Source organism: Pinus tabuliformis, chromosome X, assembly GCF_031772625.1.
Source record: "Pinus tabuliformis cultivar Carrire ecotype Pingquan chromosome X, CPIR1, whole genome shotgun sequence".
Taxonomy (NCBI): Eukaryota; Viridiplantae; Streptophyta; class Pinopsida; order Pinales; family Pinaceae; genus Pinus; species Pinus tabuliformis.
This window is the reverse complement of record NC_142308.1, coordinates 768,939,408-768,961,525: the sequence shown is the minus strand read 5'-3', so window position 1 is coordinate 768,961,525 and position 22,118 is coordinate 768,939,408. Positions and strand designations below refer to the sequence as shown.

The window sequence follows — 22,118 nt, the reverse complement described above, 5'->3', positions numbered from 1 at the left end:
TTCGAGTCTCAAGATCCATCATTTATTAATGTTTCTATTGTAATCAATGCCTCTTCTAAATGTTAAACCCCATCACATAACGTAACTTATCTTATCAATTATCCTTCCCCTGCACTAATCCATCCCTGATCGCTTTCTTCCCGTTCTCACTGGTATGAAGATCCACAGTCCCGGTATTATCACTTCTCCTTATTCAAATGTTTTCCCAACATTGGCAGCAGATACCAACAGGAACATGTGAAGAAAATTGCACAGAGCCGGCCGAAGAAAACCAAACAAAGCAGCGTGGTGATCATAGCAGCTACATCCACTCTGGTATTGTGAGTCATGGCCGGTCTGGTCCTCCTGTAGAAGCCATACTCTCTCGTGGGTCTGGCGGGCCGACTATCCATGGACACATACCTTCTGAATTGTTTAACTTTAGATTGATGATGAAGACGCTTGTGCTCATGATTGCTGATGTTCGGCTTCACAACCCTAGGAGAAGCTGTAACGGAGATCAGGGTTCGCTGAACATGAGCTCTCGCAGGGCTGCTAGGCGCACTGATAGCAAGGACTGGTCCACAACGCATTGATCTTTTCTCTGTTACATACACACTGAATATACACCCAGATATTGATCGATCCTGTAACAAAAAATTCGAAAACCCAACTCAAAAAACCACTGAATTCCCCTGTTCCCAGCCTTAATTGGCATCTGAAAGCTTCTGCAGCCCGCTATAATTTCGTTCATGCCAGAATTGGGAGTGACCATTTCGAATCGGCGATTCTACTCCCCGCGTGAATTCCAGCTCATCCCCGATCGGTCAGGGATGTCAGGCGCTCTAACTGCATCCTGTTTTTTGTCAGGGCAGTCAGGGAAGGGGGGGAGAAAGAGGGTGGTGGAGCTGAGAGATGGTGGCCGAGGAGGGAGAGATTTCCGGTAGCCGGAGCCGAACGATTTTCCGGCCGGTGCCAGAAAAAGGGCCATTCTACAGCCTAGGTAGACGGGGCTGGACTGGAGTAGTCTACGGAGGCTGTAGAATGGCCCCTTTTCCGGCACCGGCCGGAAAATCGTCCGGCTCTGGCTGCCGGAAATCTCTCCTTCTTCCGCCACCATCTCTCCGCCCGTTCTCTACCACCCTCCCGGTCCACCCTGACATTCCCTGACATTCCTGACCGATCGCCTGACATCCCTGACCGATCGGTGAGTAATTCCTGCGGGGAGTAATGAGCTGGAATTCATGCGTGAAGTAATTCCCTCCATTCGAATTCAACACCCGCGCCCATTCACTCCGTTTCGCTGTGCTCCCCTACCCTTACTCTGGTTTCGCTCTGGTTTTTGTGGTTTCGCTGTGCTCTGATAATCGCTACCTCTGCGAACTCCTTCCGCACTGCAGCTCGGAGGCCTGTGCTCTGATACTCGCTACCTCTGCGAACTCCTTCCGCACTGCAGCTCGGAGGCCAGGTACTCTTCGCTTTGCTTTGCTATCAGTTCGCAGTGTTCATCCTTCGAAATTTCGAGCGGGGTTTGCAATTCAGGGGGGTTTGTAATCGGGGTTTCAATAATACAATTTACTATATACCTTAGCCATTTGTTGCTCCACCACTCTCTTCTCCGCCAAATCACATTTGTTTCCAACGAGGATCTTGTTTACATTATCACTCGTATATCTTTCAATCTCAGTCAACCAGTGTTTGACATGATCGAAACTATCCATATCTGTAATATCATAGACAATCTGCAACAAAAGAAGCTTACAAATTATAGCTCGATTCCAAACGCTGTTAATCACAATAGCTACCTATTTCTGTAAAAATGTAATGATGCATTAAGTAAACCTTTGCAACTGTATAAAGTCTCGGCTTGTAGTCTTGCTTCTTCAGAAAACATGCTTTGTTGTAACCATAATGGTACTCTGAATTGTGATCCCACAGAGCACTGAACTTGATCATCCTTTGCACTAGCCTTAACAAGATCCAAACTAGAATATACATTGAACTGGGTCAAGTGCCAAGATCATGATTGAACTAAATATGATTAGAACTGAGTTTTCCACTACACCCAGTTGGAGATCGAACTAGGCTTCATGTATCCAAACAATAGCTTCATTATAATCTTCCTCAACGGAGGTCCGAATTATGATGAGATAATAATCTCCTCTGAACTGTGCCAAGAAAGTCTTCAAAACAATCTCAGAGAAATCTGAATTGTGTTAAGGGTGTCTTCCTTACTGTAGAAAGGTAGATCTCTGAATTCTAGCTTCATAGAATCACCACCAAGCCATAGAAAACATGGGCTAACCAAAACTAAAGCAAATGATTTTATTTATGGTGTTCATATTTAAGAAAGAAGCATATACTGTAAAGAAAATTGAGATAAAATAGATAACAGTCAGGATGACAATTATGTCTTATTCTGAGCACTAGGTGTCATCAATATGCATATACTGTATGCAAACATAACTTCAGCTGCTAATATTATGCGAAGCAGTTCCACAATCTTTTACACTGTAATGTATATAAGCCCTTTATCAAGTCATATTGTAACTTGCATAAGGGCTCGGTTCAGATACATATATACAACCTTAGCCTCGATTCAGGCATGTCCTGTAGCTCAAACAAAGTCTCGGCTTGTAGTCTTGCTTCTTCAGAAAACATGCTTTTTTGTAACCATAATGGTACTCTGAATCCCAACCAATAAATTGAATCCCAACCACTGAGGCATTCCCAGGATCAGAAGCTTCATTGTCATTTGACTGGTTGCTACCACAATGACTCCCACAGTTCTGATTCTTTAACTCCATCTTCTCAAAGATGGAGATATTTTCACCAGCACCAGGAAATAAGACCTGCCTATTTTCACTACCCATGCCTTTATTACCCTGATTAATAATTTCAGCAACAGGTGCCAAAAGAGGGGAGAAGTGACCAAATTGTCTCCATTTAATTAACCAAGAAGGAGACCTCAAGAGCATTGGACCCCTGAATCCATTAGATGATTGTCAATGCATCTCCAACAACAAGAATCTTGTCAATTGCCAACCAAAAGGCACACTGCAGCACCCCCAAAGGGCAAACAATTCTGCCCTGCAATTGGAACTTGCTCCTCCGTACCAGCAAAAAACTATACACCTCTGAAGGGATATTCCAAGCAAGAGAGGGGATCCTGTGAGGTTTTCTTTGGAAAAAGAATTCTTAGAAGCATCCATTACATTCATTCAATTTTATAATATCCTGTGAGGTTTTCTTTGGAAAAAGAATTCTTAGAAGCATCCATTACATTCATTCAATTTTATAATAAAATAGGACTTTATCGTCCTTAATATATATGACTATGATTTGGCTTGACACAAGCAACAGCTCTATCATCCGTAGACTACTCCTTAGCAATTTCACTCCATACAAACATCGGTAATGAAATCAAACAGTCACTAGCTTCCTTTTACTGAAGAAGCCTTTTACAAGCATTGAGCAGTTTCTAAATGTTGAACTTCAGAAAAAGAAAGATTCAGTGAATTGCACCTGTTTTCCTTCAAAGTGTACCAAAAAGACTCCTTCAAACTTGCAGGTAAATTAAAACAGCATCCATCAACATAACTTCACTTCTCATAAAAAGTACATTTATCCCAATGACTAGTGATAGGGACTTGCTTACGTTCACAGAGCATTCAACAAGATCAGAGGTGCCATAGCTGCTGGAAGTCAAGTGATTTCATTGATATTAAAAGCAGAGAAGAAAGTGATGAACAAAAACATTGACTTGCAAAAGAATCGGGACCTGCCAGTAAATTCATATATAAATGATATGCAAGAGAAATGCACCAACACACATATGCCTGAAAGAAACTCATCACATGGTGAATCATTATGCATCCTTGTTCAAAAGAGGAGCTTAGAATATCTACAAGAAAATGAGAAGAAGTCTCAACAATTGTCCTGTCGCAGTGATCCCGGTTACACCAAGTAAAGAAAGAGTGCCTAGACTTTGGCAGAAAATGATAGGACCAGAAGGCAAAGGATGTTCTCCTTTTTGATACATGTAGTGAAGTAACCTGTAATAAGAAAAAGGAAACTCCAAGTTAACCAGTAAATGACCCAAACTAAGTTCAAAGATATTGAACACAATGCACAACTAGCAAATGAATTTAGAAGGAATGAGGTACGGGAAAATGACAAGAATACTCACAGTGAGGGTGCTCTGAAATAGCTTAAGTGAAACCCTCTTTACTTCTTCTCTACATCTTTTATAAATCACCTTGATCAGTTGATTTGCCAGTTGCATCAGTTAAGAAAGCAGGCAGTTACATAATCTTGCTTCTCATGACTCATTGAGGTTGTTAAGGTGGAGGTGGCTGGCTCTGTTGGGCCGAGACGCGTATATGATCAACAGTTGTACGGATATCCTCTCTAAATGGGCCTACAGTGGTGTTTTTCTTCACCTTGATTTCCAGTAAACTATTTTCAATATTATATAGCTCCATATCCCCGGTCTCAAGAGCTGAAGCCACCTTTGAATTAATAACAGCAGCATCTGTTACCCATATTCTAATATCTTCATCTGTAATCTTCTTTTTGCTATAATATTCTTTTCCAAAATTCTCATTGATTTTAATAACCTCATTATTAAATTCATTACTACTTCGTAACTTCCCTTCATGCATCAGCACTGGGCCGTCCAGATTTTGGACACTCTCATCAAGCTTGGATACCAAACCAAACCCTGTTTTGTTCTAATTTATTACAATCAGTTACTAATTGAATCAGTAATCTGATTCTGTAGCTCCAACCTCTTCGAATCTCAATCAATTGAATATCATTAGGCCACTGTTCGGCTTCTCTGATAGTATAATCAACTTTTGCCACTGCATTCAAATAGGGCCTAACGCAATGTTCTTCAAAAGCATTATCATTTTGCAGCTCCAATTCCAGTTGTCCTCTTATCACTGATATACTTATGTTCAATAATTGGGCCCTGTTGGCCAATTCCCATGCATTTTTCAACAATCTTTCTTTATTGGCTAAGTTATCTACAATGACCTTTCTCATGCTCCTAAGAACTGTTTTTGCTAGTTCGGTTTTGTTGTCAATCTCAGTTTCTGGTGACAGGGTAGCAGGCTCTACAGGAGACCTGGTTGTTGGAGGACCTGCATATAAAGGTTCAGCACACAAAGCATTTTTGTATTCCTTTATTTCTGCATCCTTTTCATCAATTTGTCTCCTCATTCTCTCAAGAAGAGCTGTTTGCTCATCAACCTTAGCTTGTATAACTTGTGATGTTGCTCGATTTAATTTGACAGCATCAGAGGCTGCCATATCAGACATATCGAATGTGGCTGAATGAAATTCCATCTTTTTTTTCTCCCTACCTGTAGATTTTTCTGACTCCATTACCAAAGTTATATTTTTATCAGCATATTTGAATTCGTGAGGCACAAGCCATTCATTATCAACTGTAGGTTGAGGGCTAGATTGAATTTTCTTTAACAGTTCTTCTCTGCTCCTCAGCTCGGTATCCAGGTCTATTTCTCCCCGACTAGATGGAACCGGAGATACTGTATAAAGGGACTGTGAAGGGTCTGGCATGGGGTGGAGGTCATTACCACTTGGTTTCTTCAAGAAATCAGATGACTTTTCTATCTCTGCAGCATTTGCTTTCTTGCCTTTCTTCTCTTTAGTGATCTCGTGTTCTCTTGGCCTTTTGGAACCTTGGTGCTCTTCATCTCCACCATCGTCACCAGTACCTCCACAGGATTGCATTGTTGACTTTAAGGGAAATTCTATTGTTAGTACACCTTTCCCTGTAGAAGTGGTTGAAGTAGTTCCAGCTTTACTATTCTCTATAGATCTAACAAAATGGACGAATGTTTTGCATCCTTTCGTGCTATTTATTTTTGTCATTATTGAGTGATTGATATTTTAGACCTCAAAAAAAGCATAAAAGAGGTTTTATATTTATATATATGTTGAATAACTTGCTAAGATCAAAATTTTGGTTTTGATGTCCTTGCATGTTGTTTGACCAGATTAGTTCAAAATGGGCAAGCGAAAGAAATGGCAATATATCATGGATCTTGAGGTGCAAGACCTCAAAGACAAAATTACTTTCTCTAATAAAGACTTGGTTTGGACAGAAATAAATACAAAAAACAATGGTATTGATCGTGTTGCTGTAATCCCGTTACGACGAGTTGCTGACTTTATAAAAGGAGAGGAAGAAAATCCTATTGCTCCATGTAAATTCGTACGAAAAACAAAGGGTAAACCAAAAGAAAGATCTACTGCTGCATTGCAATATGATATGTGAGTATTTAAAATATATATTGTTTAGATCTTTTGAAACCACGGTTATCTTTCTTTGTATGTACTAACAATTTAAATTTTTGGTTTAGCTATTATTGTTCATTTGGCCCAGAGGACAAAAGAGGAAATCTTTCAGCTAAACGAAGGACTTCATTTGTGCAGAAGAGGGGTTGCCAATGCCACTTTATTGTGAAAGTTATGCATGAAATTCCTGATAGAGCAATAATAACTTTCAATATGTATGAACATGTAGATGGGGAAGGTTGGGCTTGTCATGGTCAATGTGACACTTCAGGTGAGACCAGGGCCTTGCTTAGGCCAAGGCTTTCGAGGGACATTGTTGCATATGTAGAGAGTTGTTTCTTTTTTGGAGTGCCTATTGATGTAGTGTATAGAACCCACGTTAAGAGACATGTTGACATCGATGTGGCAACTCGAGATAGAGATTTCTTCTTATGCAGGAAAGATATTGTAAACATTTATAATAGGTTGGCGAAGGGAAATTATCAACTTCACAAAAAGGATGAAATGAGTGTAAACCTTTGGTATCAAAAGCATCGGGAAGATTTTTTCTTTTACCAAAAGCCCAATGGTGTGGAGGTCCCTTTTATAATAGGGATTCAAACAAAGTGGATGTTGGAGACAATGGTCAAGCTATCGCACAATAGCTTAATAGCCATGGATTCAACATTTAACACAAACAAATATGGGGTAAGTCAGATGCCAATGATTTATTGAATATATTTATTTAAGTTGTATCCATTCAAAATGATTAATAACTTGTATTTGAATTTATGTAATGTTGAAAATGACAGTATCAGTTGTATACACTCGTGGCATTTGATGAACAACAAAGCGGGGTGCCTGTTGCATGGGTCGTGGCATCACGAAACACATCAGATGATATTGCAATATGGCTGGAGCAGCTCATGCGCAAGTGTTTCCAAACCCGTCCTGATTGGAAAGTCAATACTTTCATGGTTGATGATGCACTGGCTAAAATCAGTGCCTTGAGGTAACTTTAACATTGTCATGATATAACCAAACTTGCATTTTTTCTAAAAATATCACACTAAAATGCATTGAATATGGCAGGAGGATCACAGGTTGTGATGTGATCTTATGCGTTTGGCATGTACGGAGGGCTTGGTTGAAAAATGTCAATCGATTGGCCACTAGTTCCATAAAAGCCAAAGAGATGTTCAGTGAGTTAGGTTTCATCATGAAACACACTCTCAATTATGAAGTGGAAGATGCAATCAATCAATTTTTTATCAAGTTTGCAGATGAAGAGAAGTTCTTAGACTATTTCAACAAGAATTGGGTCACTGGAGATAAGATTCGTAAGTAAACATTTTTTTCATATTATATGTATTTTTTTCTTTTATAAAGGTGATAGAGTGAGACTGACATCGTTCTATTTGCAATTAGGTATGTGGGTGAAAGGTTGTCGGGAGTTTCCTCATGCAAATCAGGAGACCAATAATGCTGTTGAGTCATACCATTGTTACCTAAAAACAACATTTCTATCTGATAGAAGGAAAAAATGTGCCCGGAGGATGGATTGGTTATTGCATATGCTACTAACAACAATTGAACCTTGTTATCGGTTCAAGGAAATCTTAAAAGAAGAAGGATTCCTAAACAACTACAAGAGAGAAAAGCAGCTAGAATCATCAGTGGAACGAGCTAGAAAAATTATGGATACTGATTGTTGTCCTCATGAGAACATAACACGTGCTTATTGGGTGAGAAGTCAGACAGATCGAGATAAAAAATACCTTGTCACCTGGTATCGTAAGGATTTTATAACGTGTGAATGTCCATGGTCTATCCGTGGAAACATTTGCAAGCATGCCATAAAGGTTAATTGGTTGTATTTCCAATCGGATAATTCAAATCCATTGCTTCATCAGCATGCAGAGGATAACATATGCAATGACCCACCTGAGATCAATATAGAGCCTCAAAACCATGATGAAGATGTCGATGCTACTCTTATGGCCACAAATGTTGTTGACGCAGATGCCGAGGCACTTCATTTGGCAAGGGAGGAGTTGTTTAGCTATACCCATCTCATTTTAGATAACCCTCCTACTACTTTGGCAAAGACAATCCAATTGACTGATATGCTTAAAAAAATGTTGGATGAAGCCAATAATTTGCACGTTACTGATTTTGACTTCACACCTGGATTGGAATCTCTTGATCCATCTTTGAAGAGGAAGAAGAGTTTCCTTAGCCCCACAAAGAAAAGAAGAAGCAGCAGAAAAAACAATGGTTTGGAAATTGATTTAAATGTTGATCCATCAGAATATGAACCATTTGAGTTTCGATACCTCAATAAGCGAGGACGTCATCGATCAAATAATGTCGTCTCTATGGTTCCAGGTTAGTTTCATGTGTTGAATAGAGTCATGATTTTAGATTTAAGTATTTAATCATCACTATTCTTTAACATGTGGTATGTTTATTTTTACAGCAATGCAACAATCCCCAACCATGGCGATAACCCAAGACCAAAGGGAGATGCAAGACCATCCAACCTTACTTTCCATGCCAGGTACATTTGACACTCTTTCATTGTGTGTGCACATATACCTTGATGCTCTAGAAAATTTCTTTGCGATAACGTTTGACATTTTTCTAGGTAACTATAGAATAAGTGGAGAAGCATCATCTTCAACCATGACTGATCATCTACAGAAGGACTTCAACTCTAGTGGGAATCAATGAGGTATGCACAAATAATAGATAAGCTAGGTTATTATGGCGTCGTCAGGTGGCCCTTTATCATATGATAAGTATATTTATGTTTTTCCATTGTTATGTTGTTATAAAAATACCTTTTTCATAATCTGTTCTCTGAAAGTTCATGAAACTTTGTGTTTTGACATGGAATGTTGTGTTGTTTCAGAAGGCTCTAGGTACATTGAGAACATGGGTGCCTGCAAAATTTGAGGAAAGTTTGAGCCTTTATCAGTGCAATATTAAAAATATGGGTGCCTGATGAGCACCGAGGAATGTTTGAGCTCTCATCAACGCAAAAGTAAAAGTTCAATTATATGCCACTACTCTCCTGAAGTTTCATGAAATTTTGAACTTTGACATGGAATGTCAAGTTAATTCACATGGCTCTGTAATTGTTCAACAAATTCAATTGTCAGTTCTTTTTATTGCAATGTTTATGTATTTTCTCACGTAATTGGTCTAATACTGCAGACTAAGCTGTAACAATGTTGTATACACACCAAAATTTGGTAATGAATTAGTGTTTTAGACATCAATCTAAATTGTTCTTCAAATATATTCTCAAATGTTAGATCTGTTATATGATCAAAACAAATCTGATTTTATTTATGGTGTTCATATTTAAGAAAGAAGCTCTTTGGTTTATAGCATCTTGATGTGCAGTTTTCTGAACCTGTTGCTTTTGAACCAAGTCAACATGAAACTTGCATTCTTAGTTATTCTAATGCTTCAATTATGAACTCTGTTACCTTCCTCATTCATTTGTGCTGTAGATGATCCCTCCTCTTGTCAATTAATGAGCTAAACCACTAACTTGACACTGCTTCATTGTGCACTATGACATTTTTATCTAACTTATTCGGAAAATGAGGAACTGATGTGATTCATCTTAATGCAAAAACTTATAAGATTCGACAAACCCCTGTTCAGCATTGAAATTGATGATAGCATTACAGCGATATCAAAGTCCTTCAATATTCTGAGAGTGGTCAAATTACAGTCCACTCAATAAGCTTATTTAGCACTTACATAAGCATTAATCCAGTATATCTACAGAGATTTGATGATTATACAAGTTGGCATACTTGCTTAAGGGTGATGTACCCTAAATGAAGTAAGACTCCTAAATGATGTACCCTAAATTGCACAACGTATATAATTTCAAGGTAAAACTCCAGCAATAACAAACATTTATCCATGCACAAATCTGTCTCTTACAATCTGTTCCAGAAAGGTTGGTGTAACAGATTTATACATCAATATGTAGTCTGGCATATTTGATCTCAAATGAGGCATGCAACCAAACCTTGAGGACAGATTTGAATAAAAATATTCTCAAGTAAAATTCTAGATATTTAGGACAAGTAAAGGTGAGTTTAAAGAGACTTTTTATGAGGCCATAAGGTGCTACCAATGCCTCATCCTTCACTTGGGCACCTGGGATCTAAACAAATCCGTGAAAGAAGCTCTAATAAAAAGTTCTTTAACGAAGATACTCCGCACGAAGTTCTTCTCATATAACTTCAGCAATAATATATCATTTACTCATGCACAAATATGTCTCTAACATGCTGTTCCAGAATGGTTTATCTAACATATTTATACATCAATACATAGTCTGTTTTATTTGATGTTAAATGAGACATACAAGCAGGCCTTGAGAAGATCTGAATAAACATCTCCTTCAGTAAAATTTCAGATCTGTCAGGCAAGCAAAGGTGAGTTCAAAGAGATTTTTATGTGGCTGTAAGGCGCTACCAATGCCTTATTCCTCACTTGAGCCCCATGGGGTCTAAACAAATCCCTGAGGGACGCCACTCTAATAAAAAGGCAAGGGTTCTTTTGGCTGTAGGTTGCAAGTTGAAATTACCCCTCTTAATCCTTTGAAATACCCAGAAATTTCTTACAACAAATCTTACTAGAGTAGAAAAGATCATGGATTATGATGGTTTGAATCCATCATGAAACGAGAAAATATTTCTTTCATAATACATAAAGAGAAATACATCAATAATACCACTTCAAATTGTTAATCTTCTTACGAACCTAGCATCACGCAATCCATTGGCCTGGCAGATTACAGGTCTACTGAATGAATGCACAGCTAGGTTCTTAACATTAATTAGCACAAGAAAAAACATAACCAACGGAGTCTGCCCAATCAAATCAGTGCTTCATTAAAAAAAAATCAGAATCTACTAGGGCTCCCATCCTAGGATAATGGCCCAACTGTGGAAATTACATGTACAACCGGATCTGATGCAACTGATCAAGCCCTCCCTGGCTGATCTGGATCTTGTTGCTGCCATGTTCCTCAGACCCAACACAGTAGAGTATCACACTCCTCACTGAGATGCATCTCAATCTTGTGTTACTTATGTTACTATATGATGCATCCTCTACAACACCTTGCCAAAGCATCTAGCTTGAAAGAAAATTACAATGCAAAATGATACCCAAGAGCTCAAGTGTTCATTCCTCCAACAACCATTTCATTTGGGAAGGGTTTCTTTAAATAAGAGAAGAGCCAATCTCTGATGAAATAAAATAACAATATTTTTTCTAACTAAAGATAAATTAATAAAATGTTGATGGCGGTGGCACAGAGATAACAACTAATTTCTAAAAGCTAGATGAGTGGATTGAATGGCTCAAGAGATGCCTAAGAGATTTGATGATTATACAAGTTGGCATACTTGCTTAAGGGTGATGTACCCTAAATGAAGTAAGACTCCTAAATGATGTACCCTAAATTGCACAACGTATATAATTTCAAGGTAAAACTCCAGCAATAACAAACATTTATCCATGCACAAATCTGTCTCTTACAAGCTGTTCCAGAAAGGTTGGTGTAACAGATTTATACATCAATATGTAGTTTGGCATATTTGATCTCAAATGAGGCATGTCCGACTGTAAAATTTGTGTGAATTCTGCAAGTGATTGGCAAGGTGGTTGGAGATGACTGAGAAGCAGTGCCCAGGATTTACCATGCCAATTTGTTTCTTTTCCTATTAACCTTGTAACCCAAACTGCTCATGAGTTTATCCAAACACTTGATTTTTAGCATGCATATTGTATTGAAGAACATGTTATATATGATGGTCACTTCATACTAGTTCTGTCTCAGCCATTGCAGGGAATATTGGCCCTACCTGCTGTCGAGGAACAACCCACAATCCAATCATTGGATCAACTCCCAAAGATGATTACATTACCAGTAGAGGATGGAAATGTATTGCATCCATTGCAAGGAATATTGGCCCTACCTGCTGTCGAGGGACAACCCAGTATCAAATCATTGGATGAACTCCCAGAGATGATTACATTACCAGTAGAGGATGGAACTGTATTACAGATTAACAAAGCTATGTATGCAGAAATTTATCACAAGAAATCTATGCCTTGTGAAGTGCTGTAGCTAGGAAATTGATATTTTTGACATATTTGTTTATATACCCATGGTAGCCTACATGTTTTATAGTAGAGATTGCTATCCAATGGTACTTTTACATATTCACTGCAATGGTCATCATTTGACATTTAAAACTCCATATGTATATGCGTATATATATAATGGATGCTTGGTTTTTTCAATTATGTTTACAGTTTCAAGTGATGTAAAGAGGCCAATAATCACTGAATCAAATAATATTATTTAAAATATAACCCTGAGGGAAAAGTGCACACTTGTGAGTCGAGACCTTAGTCAGCCCAGGGACCCCAAATTTGGCCTTATGTGTTCTCAAGTATTTGCTTTAAAAATATTAAAATTAAAATATTCTACAAATTAAGTCTTGAAACTAGACCAGAACATAGAAAAGAGTTGCTGGCCACCATAAGCAAGTAACCAGAAGGGTAATGCATCACACAAGCACAACAAACCTCTAAGCAATCAACTAGATACTCATTACAGTGAAAAATAAATCAGTATGTTGATGTAAGGTTTAGTTTCATTAAGTTATTGATTCAAATCTTATGAAAAGAAGTAGAGCCTTAAGTATGTAAATTGTTTATTTGTGGATATGTTAATTGGGGTATCTCTAGCTGTTGGATGGAATGACCACTGTCTTTCTAACTCAGGATTTATTTTCCCTACCCAAGTTCAAATCTGAGCTAGTGACATCATAATGAACTATAATATCTTGCTAAATATTCTTGTATTAGCTTCTAGCTTTGACATAACTTGATCCTGCAACTTCACTCTAATCTTTCCAGTGAAAAAAACTGATCTTCCCCCCTCATTCAAGCAAATTGGAAGTAAATCCCTTTTATGCAATTGGCTTAGTAAATCCCTAACTCACTTCTAGAAAAGTGTGCCCAAGGTGCTTTCAGAAGTTTCCTAGAATAGAGAGCCTCACTCCTAGACTAATGCACACTAGTCTAAAACTGGTTACCTCATTTACCATGCACTTTTCCTATAAATTGATAACAACAATTAAAGGATAGAAACAGTGCCTAAAACAAGGATGTCTATATTTTCACTATAAGAGATGAGACAAATTGAAGAGGGAGCATGCATAAACCTCATTGACATACCATTCAAGATTTCCCAACCCAAGTAGACAACTATCTATTATCTATTGGATGAGGAGGACACATACGTAAAGAAACCTTTCATCACTGATCAACAACCAACTAACAAATCACATAGCATATCAATATCTCTCCAGAAACAAAGATCTGAGAAGGTGTTTGGGAGGATCAGACAACATCATAATGTATTGATGATAATCAGAAAATCATGAACCAGTTACTTTTCTCAAAATACATTTGTCCATGTACATGGAATATATTACATTTGTCCATAAATTTGTCTCCCATACAAAAAACTGTAATGATTGCATGTTGGGGAAAAATAAAATATTAATAGGTTCTTCTTTAGTGAAAGAACCATGCGATGATAGACCCCAGAAAAATGATAACAACAACCCATTCACACAATGGGGATTTATATTGATGGTGATCAATGATTTCTGTTGCAGTGGATGGTGATCCTATGTCATATTTGGCATCTACATATGTGCTTAAAAATGCTCTGGACATTATATCAGTGGACATCTTTTCAATATCTGCAGAGTGATTGATGGTAAAATGTTGAAATTGACAACTCCAATTTATTGCTTCCTTATGAAGAGGTTTTAAATTGTCCTTCCGAACCCGATAGATGCCTTTCATCTGATTACATATCAACTCCGAGTTGGTGAAGACTTCAATATCATTGACATCATGTTGTTTTGCCTCTTTTAACCCTTCAACAAGGGCAATGTAATATGCCTCATTGTTTGTCGTCATTCCAGGCACTTCTCTCTTTCCATGAAATAAATGATTTGTTGCCATATTGTAAAGGACGAATTTAATAACTGCTCGACCTGGATTTGGAAAGCAAGACACTTCAATGCATAAATGCCACTTTTGCACCATTTTTTACACTTCAAAAACCTGAAAAACAAATAACAATAAATTCATGTTAAACAAGTAGACAATTATCTTTTTCCTAATACTCAACATGTTTTTCAATCATATATAATTAAAAAAAGCAGATAATTTGTGTTCATTTACACTGCATCACTTTTAATACTGGCAACTATTCTGCAAAAAACACATTTAGTAATCACCACTTTATATAGATGAAATGCTCATTATAGGACCCAAATACATCTATGAGTTTTAAAATAAATGATACTCAAGGAAGTGAATATTGTATGCAGTTCCCTTATTTTTGGATGTGTGAATAGGCATAATTCTGATCATAGACTAATTCACATCATTCTTTGGTGTGTCTGTTGATAGTAAGTACAGATTCCCTTATTTTGGGATGTGTGAATAGATTAATTCAGATCACAGTGAACATATTGCTTCATTATTCTCAAACATTTCTGTATAATAGTCCCCTCACAAAGGTACCATTACACTAAGGTTGGAGAATTAGTGTATTATGGTGTGTCATAAATACCATCCTGTACAGCATCATCATTTCCCAACATTCTTATTTTTGAACCCTTGAGGCTTCTTATAAAATTGTTTTGCCCATTACCCTGTTTCAATGGTTGGAAGCTTTATTGATTCAGTTTCTTTGTGCCCAGTATTTGATAGCAAAGAGTTTCAATTTCTATGTGTTTCTATGAATTTCATGGAGAAGGATTGTTAGACCAGATTAGTTAGGTTGAGTGGCCTGTATAGAGGTGATCGTAGAGAAGTTGCACTCAGAATTGCATTGAACACAAAAACTAAAACTCAAAGCCCTGATTGGCATACTGAACAGCAAAGGTACATCTTGTTATTCCATTGCCCACTAACTGTTGTGCAAGCTACACTGAAGACAGAGATCATATTTTCACCTAACGATTGAAAGTGCACTAACATGCCTGCATTTTTTAGGGCAGGTGACCTGACATTCTTATTTCTTGGAGATTGCTCTCTGGTCTTCTAGGTCTCATTTCCGGTCAGTTTCGTTTTTAGACTTGAAGGACAAGTTCTCGGTTGGATTTTCTGATGGGGCCTCTTCCGGAGTCGGTGTGGATGTGGTATTCATATCCGGATAAGCTTATTGTTATCGAGGTGAGGAGTGTATTTTACAATTGCAGAGTAAACATCGTGAAACAGAGTGTGCTGATATCGAGTTGCTTAGACAATTAAGCAAGACAATAAGACCAACTTAACTGTGTATCCAAACTTAGCAATAAACCAGTGATTGAGCATTCATCGCGAGATCACACCAATGAGATAAAGGATTGCTCAATTGTACAGTGTATTTCTGGCACAATATCTAATACAAATTTGAGTAGTGATTATTAATGCTGTAGGGAGCAATATGGCTTGAGTCATTTGAAGGAAACAATTGTGCAGCTAGATCCCACAAGACAACAATCTGATCTCTCGATGATGCTGAAGATGATCTACAAGTACAAATATACATATTTATACAAGATCAAATATCAATGGAGGTGGTCCTGAATGGTTACCTTTGTGCAAATTGGATGATCATTGTCTCATCTCTGGAAATCAGGACACTTGAGAGTGTGTTCACTCTGGCAGAACTAATTAGTTGCATTTCCCTCATTGGTGTCATTAACTTTGATTGCCCAATTGGTTGGCTGTGCAACCATATGGTTAAACGAGTTCTCATCCTATAGACTTCTCTCTTGTGGTGGTTTTCTCAAAACTCCTTGTGATTTCTCTTATGTGATTGGTAGATGCACTGAACGCACAGGTCTAACTTGCCAAAGGCTGCAAATCTTGAGACTATACTGAGCAGAGTTACTTTCTTGAAATTAATTTTTGTATATGAATTTGATTGGCTTCCATGGAATTTGGAAGGGCTGCGATAATTTTCTACCTAAGTTAAGATCATGTCCCTGTTCCATGTTAGAAGCTGAAGTGAGCTATGCTCAGGTATAACCTTTCGGTTGGGACCAACCCTTACAGGGTGGGAAGACCTTTCAGGACCTTAACCAATTTGTTCAACTAAAACAATACTCCTGCTTTGGTGCCATATTGTTTATGCTGAAATGTGAGCAAGTTTTGTTTGCTGTTAAAGTTTTCATTGTGTGTAGGTCTGGGTCATATGAAAAATGTTGGTGCATGAGTGTCCATTGTGGCACAATTGATTTTTAATGGGGAATATTTCTCAAATTTGAACAGAAATTATACATAGTTTATAACAGGGATTGCCAACTTTTCCCTTGAAGATCTTCATCTTTCATTGTAAGACTAGTACATTATAAATTCTTATTTATGTAATGGTGCAGATTGAAAATTGATGATAGAGCTGTTGCTTGTGTCAAGCCAAATCATAGTCATATATATTAAGGACGATAAAGTCCATTTTTATTATAAAATTGAATGAATGTAATGGATGCTTCTAAGAATTCTTTTTCCAAAGAAAACCTCACAGGATATTATAAAATTGAATGAATGTAATGGATGCTTCTAAGAATTCTTTTTCCAAAGAAAACCTCACAGGATCCCCTCTCTTGCTTGGAATATCCCTTCAGAGGTGTATAGTTTTTTGCTGGTACGGAGGAGCAAGTTCCAATTGCAGGGCAGAATTGTTTGCCCTTTGGGGGTGCTGCAGTGTGCCTTTTGGTTGGCAATTGACAAGATTCTTGTTGTTGGAGATGCATTGACAATCATCTAATGGATTCAGGGGTCCAATTCTCTTGAGGTCTCCTTCTTGGTTAATTAAATGGAGACAATTTGGTCACTTCTCCCCTCTTTTGGCACCTGTTGCTGAAATTATTAATCAGGGTAATAAAGGCCTGGGTAGTGAAAATAGGCAGGTCTTATTTCCTGGTGCTGGTGAAAATATCTCCATCTTTGAGAAGATGGAGTTAAAGAATCAGAACTGTGGGAGTCATTGTGGTAGCAACCAGTCAAATGACAATGAAGCTTCTGATCCTGGGAATGCCTCAGTGGTTGGGATTCAATTTATTGGTTGGGATTCAGAGTACCATTATGGTTACAACAAATCATGTTTTCTGAAGAAGCAAGACTACAAGCCGAGACTTTGTTTGAGCTACAGGACATGCCTGAATCGAGGCTAAGGTTGTATATATGTATCTGAACCGAGCCCTTATGCAAGTTACAATATGACTTGATAAAGGGCTTATATACATTACAGTGTAAAAGATTGTGGAACTGCTTCGCATAATATTAGCAGCTGAAGTTATGTTTGCATACAGTATATGCATATTGATGACACCTAGTGCTCAGAATAAGACATAATTGTCATCCTGACTGTTATCTATTTTATCTCAATTTTCTTTACAGTATATGCTTCTTTCTTAAATATGAACACCATAAATAAAATCATTTGCTTTAGTTTTGGTTAGCCTATGTTTTCTATGGCTTGGTGGTGATTCTATGAAGCCAGAATTCAGAGATCTACCTTTCTACAGTAAGGAAGACACCCTTAACACAATTCAGATTTCTCTGAGATTGTTTTGAAGACTTTCTTGGCACAGTTCAGAGGAGATTATTATCTCATCATAATTCGGACCTCCGTTGAGGAAGATTATAATGAAGCTATTGTTTGGATACATGAAGCCTAGTTCGATCTCCAACTGGGTGTAGTGGAAAACTCAGTTCTAATCATATTTAGTTCAATCATGATCTTGGCACTTGACCCAGTTCAATGTATATTCTAGTTTGGATCTTGTTAAGGCTAGTGCAAAGGATGATCAAGTTCAGTGCTCTGTGGGATCACAATTCAGAGTACCATTATGGTTACAACAAAGCATGTTTTCTGAAGAAGCAAGACTACAAGTCGAGACTTTATACAGTTGCAAAGGTTTACTTAATGCATCATTACATTTTTACAGAAAGAGGTAGCTATTGTGATTAACAGCGTTTGGAATCGAGCTATAATTTGTAAGCTTCTTTTGTTGCAGATTGTCTATGATATTACAAATATGGATAGTTTCGATCATGTCAAACACTGGTTGACTGAGATTGAAAGATATACGAGTGATAATGTAAACAAGATCCTCGTTGGAAACAAATTAACAGCGTTTGGAATCGAGCTATAATTTGTAAGCTTCTTTTGTTGCAGATTGTCTATGATATTACAGATATATATAGTTTCGATCATGTCAAACACTGGTTGACTGAGATTGAAAGATATACGAGTGATAATGTAAACAAGATCCTCGTTGGAAACAAATGTGATTTGGCGGAGAAGAGAGCGGTGGAGCAACAAATGGCTAAGGTATATAGTAAATTGTATTATTGAAACCCCGATTACAAACCCCGATCGAAATTTCGAAGGATGAACACTGCGAACTGATAGCAAAGCAAAGCGAAGAGTACCTGGCCTCCGAGCTGCAGTGCGGAAGGAGTTCGCAGAGGTAGCGAGTATCAGAGCACAGGCCTCTGAGCTGCAGTGCGGAAGGAGTTCGCAGAGGTAGCGATTATCAGAGCACAGCGAAACCACAAAAACCAGAGCGAAACCAGAGTAAGGGTAGGGGAGCACAGCGAAACGGAGTGAATGGGCGCGGGTGTTGAATTCGAATGGAGGGAATTACTTCGCGCATGAATTCCAGCTCATTACTCCCCGCAGGAATTACTCACCGATCTGTCAGGGATGTCAGGCGATCGGTCAGGAATGTCAGGGAATGTCAGGGCGGACCGGGAGGGTGGCGGAGAACGGGCGGAGAGATGGTGGCGGAAGAAGGAGAGATTTCCGGTAGCCGGAGCCGGACGATTTTCCGGCCGGTGCCGGAAAAGGGGCCATTCTACAGCCTCCGTAGACTACTCCCAAACAATATCGCAGTTCCTATTTCCACCTCCATAGCAAAGTTAATGCTATGGAGGTACACCCTCTGACAGCGACAGACATCCTCCTCGACGTCATGGGGCCCTTCCATGTTCGACCATGCATCATAGCGTGCATCCGTCTCCGGCGATTACAGGGCACGCAGCTCCGGCGACTCTGCCGTCTGCCGTGCTCCTGCCCATCGACGACCCTGCCCGCCTCCCCTTTGCCCTCCACTCTGGCGTGCAAGCACACGTCGGTTACCTCCGCGTTGAATGCCACCACCAGACCGTACACTCATTTGAATTTGGAAACCCGCCGAAACAAGAACTTGAATCGGGCCATTCATTATTCTAAGTTGGTTTGAAATTTGAAATTGAAAGCGCGGCATCTCGTGAAAGTGACGCTCTCTGATTCAGTAGTACTGCCATTGGTGGAAGACCTATGGTCGAATGCTCGGATCGAGTTCAAAGAGGAGGCTCCATCAAATAAACTCAGAGGTAAATCAAGATTTTTCACAAATGGGTGTAAAAAAGGTAGATTGCATCGAAAGCAAATTGGTACTGGATCTATGAAGTAGAGAACAAGTTTCTTAGTTAATTATCTGCGAAGACCAAACCCTCTATCCCCGTGTCCCCAAAGGTGTGGTCTGATCTGAAAATGTATTGGGGAAATAAGGCCGCAAGTGATGAAATGGATCGGAGAGACGAAGGCTTACGCCAAGAAATTGAACAAGCCCTCTGATGCCGATTGAGCAGAGACTGGTGATATGAGGTTTTGTGGAAAATGGATGGGAGAGACAAGGGTTTAGGCCGAGAAATTGAATAAGCCCTCTGCTGCCGATTGAGCAGAGAGTGCGGATATGAGGTTTATTTTCTTTATAAATTAGTATTGCTCTGTATCTGGAAGGATGAAAACGGGACCGATATTTGGTTAAGTACATCAATCGCTTCTGCTTAGTTTTCGAGCAAAGTTCTTTAACTGCATTACTCATCCGATAGGGTCGCAAAATCTCTGAAATTTGGGTATAAATTCATTGAAGGAACTTGACAGCCTGTATTTCGTATCGTTGATTTACTACTGATAGCTAGACCCTCGTCGCTGATTCTGTGCCCGTGTTCATATTATTATTTTCTTGTCAATTAAAGCTTTGGGCAGAGGATTTCGGTATCGGTTGCAAGGCAAAACAAATCACGCTCCTGCTGAGAAATTCAATGATCAAGACTTCAGTAACAACATGTTTTGTTTTCCCTCCGCAATTGATACTCAAAAGTCCTGCCGAGGAGCACCAACAAGGATTCATTGGCAAGACGCTGAGGCATAGCAGAGCACCGCATCGAGTTTTCTCCATTTTCATTCAATACATTTTAGGTTTTCCCCGTTTCCATTTTTTTTCCTATTTGTTGAGCGATATAGATAGGGTTTTACCTTGTGTAGCTGCACAGACTACGAAAGCCGCACCAGGGCAGGTATTATGGGAGATCGTGAAGCAGAACAACTCTTTTCTTGTGAAGCCGAACTGCTACAGGAGCACCAAGATCTTTTCTTGTGCAGCTGAACAGCTACAGGAGCACGAAGATCCAGTTCAGCGAAGACACCTATAATCTCTGCAACTTGCATTCATTCAAATTTTCAGGTATCTTTTACCTTCTGTTGAAGTTTGTTGGTATTTTTTGAACTGCTTATTTGCATATTACTGTCAGTTTTTTTTGAAGTCCCAACAGAGACAAGAAGAAAGCATGTAGATGCATTGAAATGGAGATTACAGACACCAAGGGAAGAACTGTGTGTCTTGGACCTCGATTCTCCATAAGCTTATAAGGTTATTTTCCGTGCAGAAATTTATATTTAGCTGCAATTTTTCAATAAAATGCAAAATTCTTGCACTTTTTGTTCATAGAGGTGCTTGTTATGACCTGTAATGCGGAATAAAGGTACAGATAACTCTAGCAATGTTGCGGTTTTCCTCTGTTTTCTGTGTTTTAGGGATCGATTCCATTAACTCATGATCTGATCTTTGGTCGGCTAACCATATAACTCTCTTCTTTCTCCTTCTTCTTTGGCAGGCTAGCCATATAACTCTCTTCTTTCTCCTTCTTCTTTGGCAGGCTAGCCATATGTCTGTTTCTTCCTCCTGTCTGAAAGAAGTACTAGTTGGTAAAATACTATAGGACAAGTAATGTCACCTGAAGTGTGCTGAGCCCTGGGTGGAGGAAAGTTCTGAAGATGAAAAGCAAGGAACCTTGGAGGTAAATTACCTTTCCTTTAATCCACCTTACATACAAACCAAATGCTCCGTTTGGGGACACTGGAAGTCCAGAGAAGTTGATCCCTTCATTGGGTTTCTCTGTAACTGGGAACAGCTAGTTGATCCCTTCATTGGGTTTCTCTGTAACTGGGAACAGCTATGACACACATAAGTGAAAGCAATGTGCAAGAATATGTATGAAATTATTTCCCAGAAATTTGTTTGAATTACCTGATTATTCTTTTGTCTCAAAGTTCAAAATAAAATATTTTCGTTGTAACATTTCGAAAAAACATTTACATGGTCTCAAAGTTTGAAATAAACTTCTTTCATTGTAACATTTAAAAAAAAAAAGCATTTGCTCAGCATCATTCAATACCATACAAATGATATTCAAAGACTTATATTCTGGTTTTGCTTTTCACAAATAATTGCTCTTGATTCATGCCTATGCCCCCTTACTCTATATTTTTACCTTCTCCAGTAATTCAGGTAAACATTGTAGACTCCATATACTTTGACTGGTACACAATTTTGCAGAAGCTATATATTATTATTTGTGATTAGTGCCAATAATGGGTA

At 38.6% G+C, this 22,118-nt stretch overlaps 1 protein-coding gene and 2 long non-coding RNA genes across 3 annotated transcripts; all 3 read left to right on the top strand.

Annotated features, from left to right (window-relative positions):
- Positions 1 to 7,307: 7,307 nt before the first annotated feature.
- LOC149142121 (uncharacterized) lies at positions 7,308 to 7,792 on the top strand. Its single transcript, XR_016265261.1, has 2 exons — positions 7,308 to 7,625; positions 7,714 to 7,792. It is a non-coding gene; the product is annotated as an uncharacterized LOC149142121 (long non-coding RNA).
- A 188-nt stretch (positions 7,793 to 7,980) lies between these two features.
- LOC149142120 (uncharacterized) lies at positions 7,981 to 9,326 on the top strand. Its single transcript, XM_089449911.1, has 4 exons — positions 7,981 to 8,673; positions 8,765 to 8,845; positions 8,933 to 9,019; positions 9,200 to 9,326. Exons 1-3 carry the CDS (start codon positions 7,983 to 7,985, stop codon positions 9,016 to 9,018), a joined length of 858 nt encoding a protein of 285 aa, XP_089306037.1. The 5' UTR covers positions 7,981 to 7,982; the 3' UTR covers position 9,019; positions 9,200 to 9,326.
- Positions 9,327 to 19,629: 10,303 nt separating this feature from the next.
- LOC149142119 (uncharacterized) lies at positions 19,630 to 21,774 on the top strand. The gene is made up of 2 exons (XR_016264392.1): positions 19,630 to 21,110; positions 21,397 to 21,774. It is a non-coding gene; the product is annotated as an uncharacterized LOC149142119 (long non-coding RNA).
- The last annotated feature ends 344 nt before the right edge of the window (positions 21,775 to 22,118 follow it).

What these genes read in the sequence shown, in the direction of transcription:
- LOC149142120 (XM_089449911.1), top strand. Translation starts at nt 7,983, where the DNA reads ATGGATACTGATTGTTGTCCTCATGAGAACATAACACGTGCTTATTGG. An exon ending in TGTCGTCTCTATGGTTCCAG is followed by an intron (nt 8,674 to 8,764) that starts GTTAGTTTCATG and finishes TTATTTTTACAG; the next exon opens with CAATGCAACAATCCCCAACC. An exon ending in AACCTTACTTTCCATGCCAG is followed by an intron (nt 8,846 to 8,932) that starts GTACATTTGACA and finishes ACATTTTTCTAG; the next exon opens with GTAACTATAGAATAAGTGGA.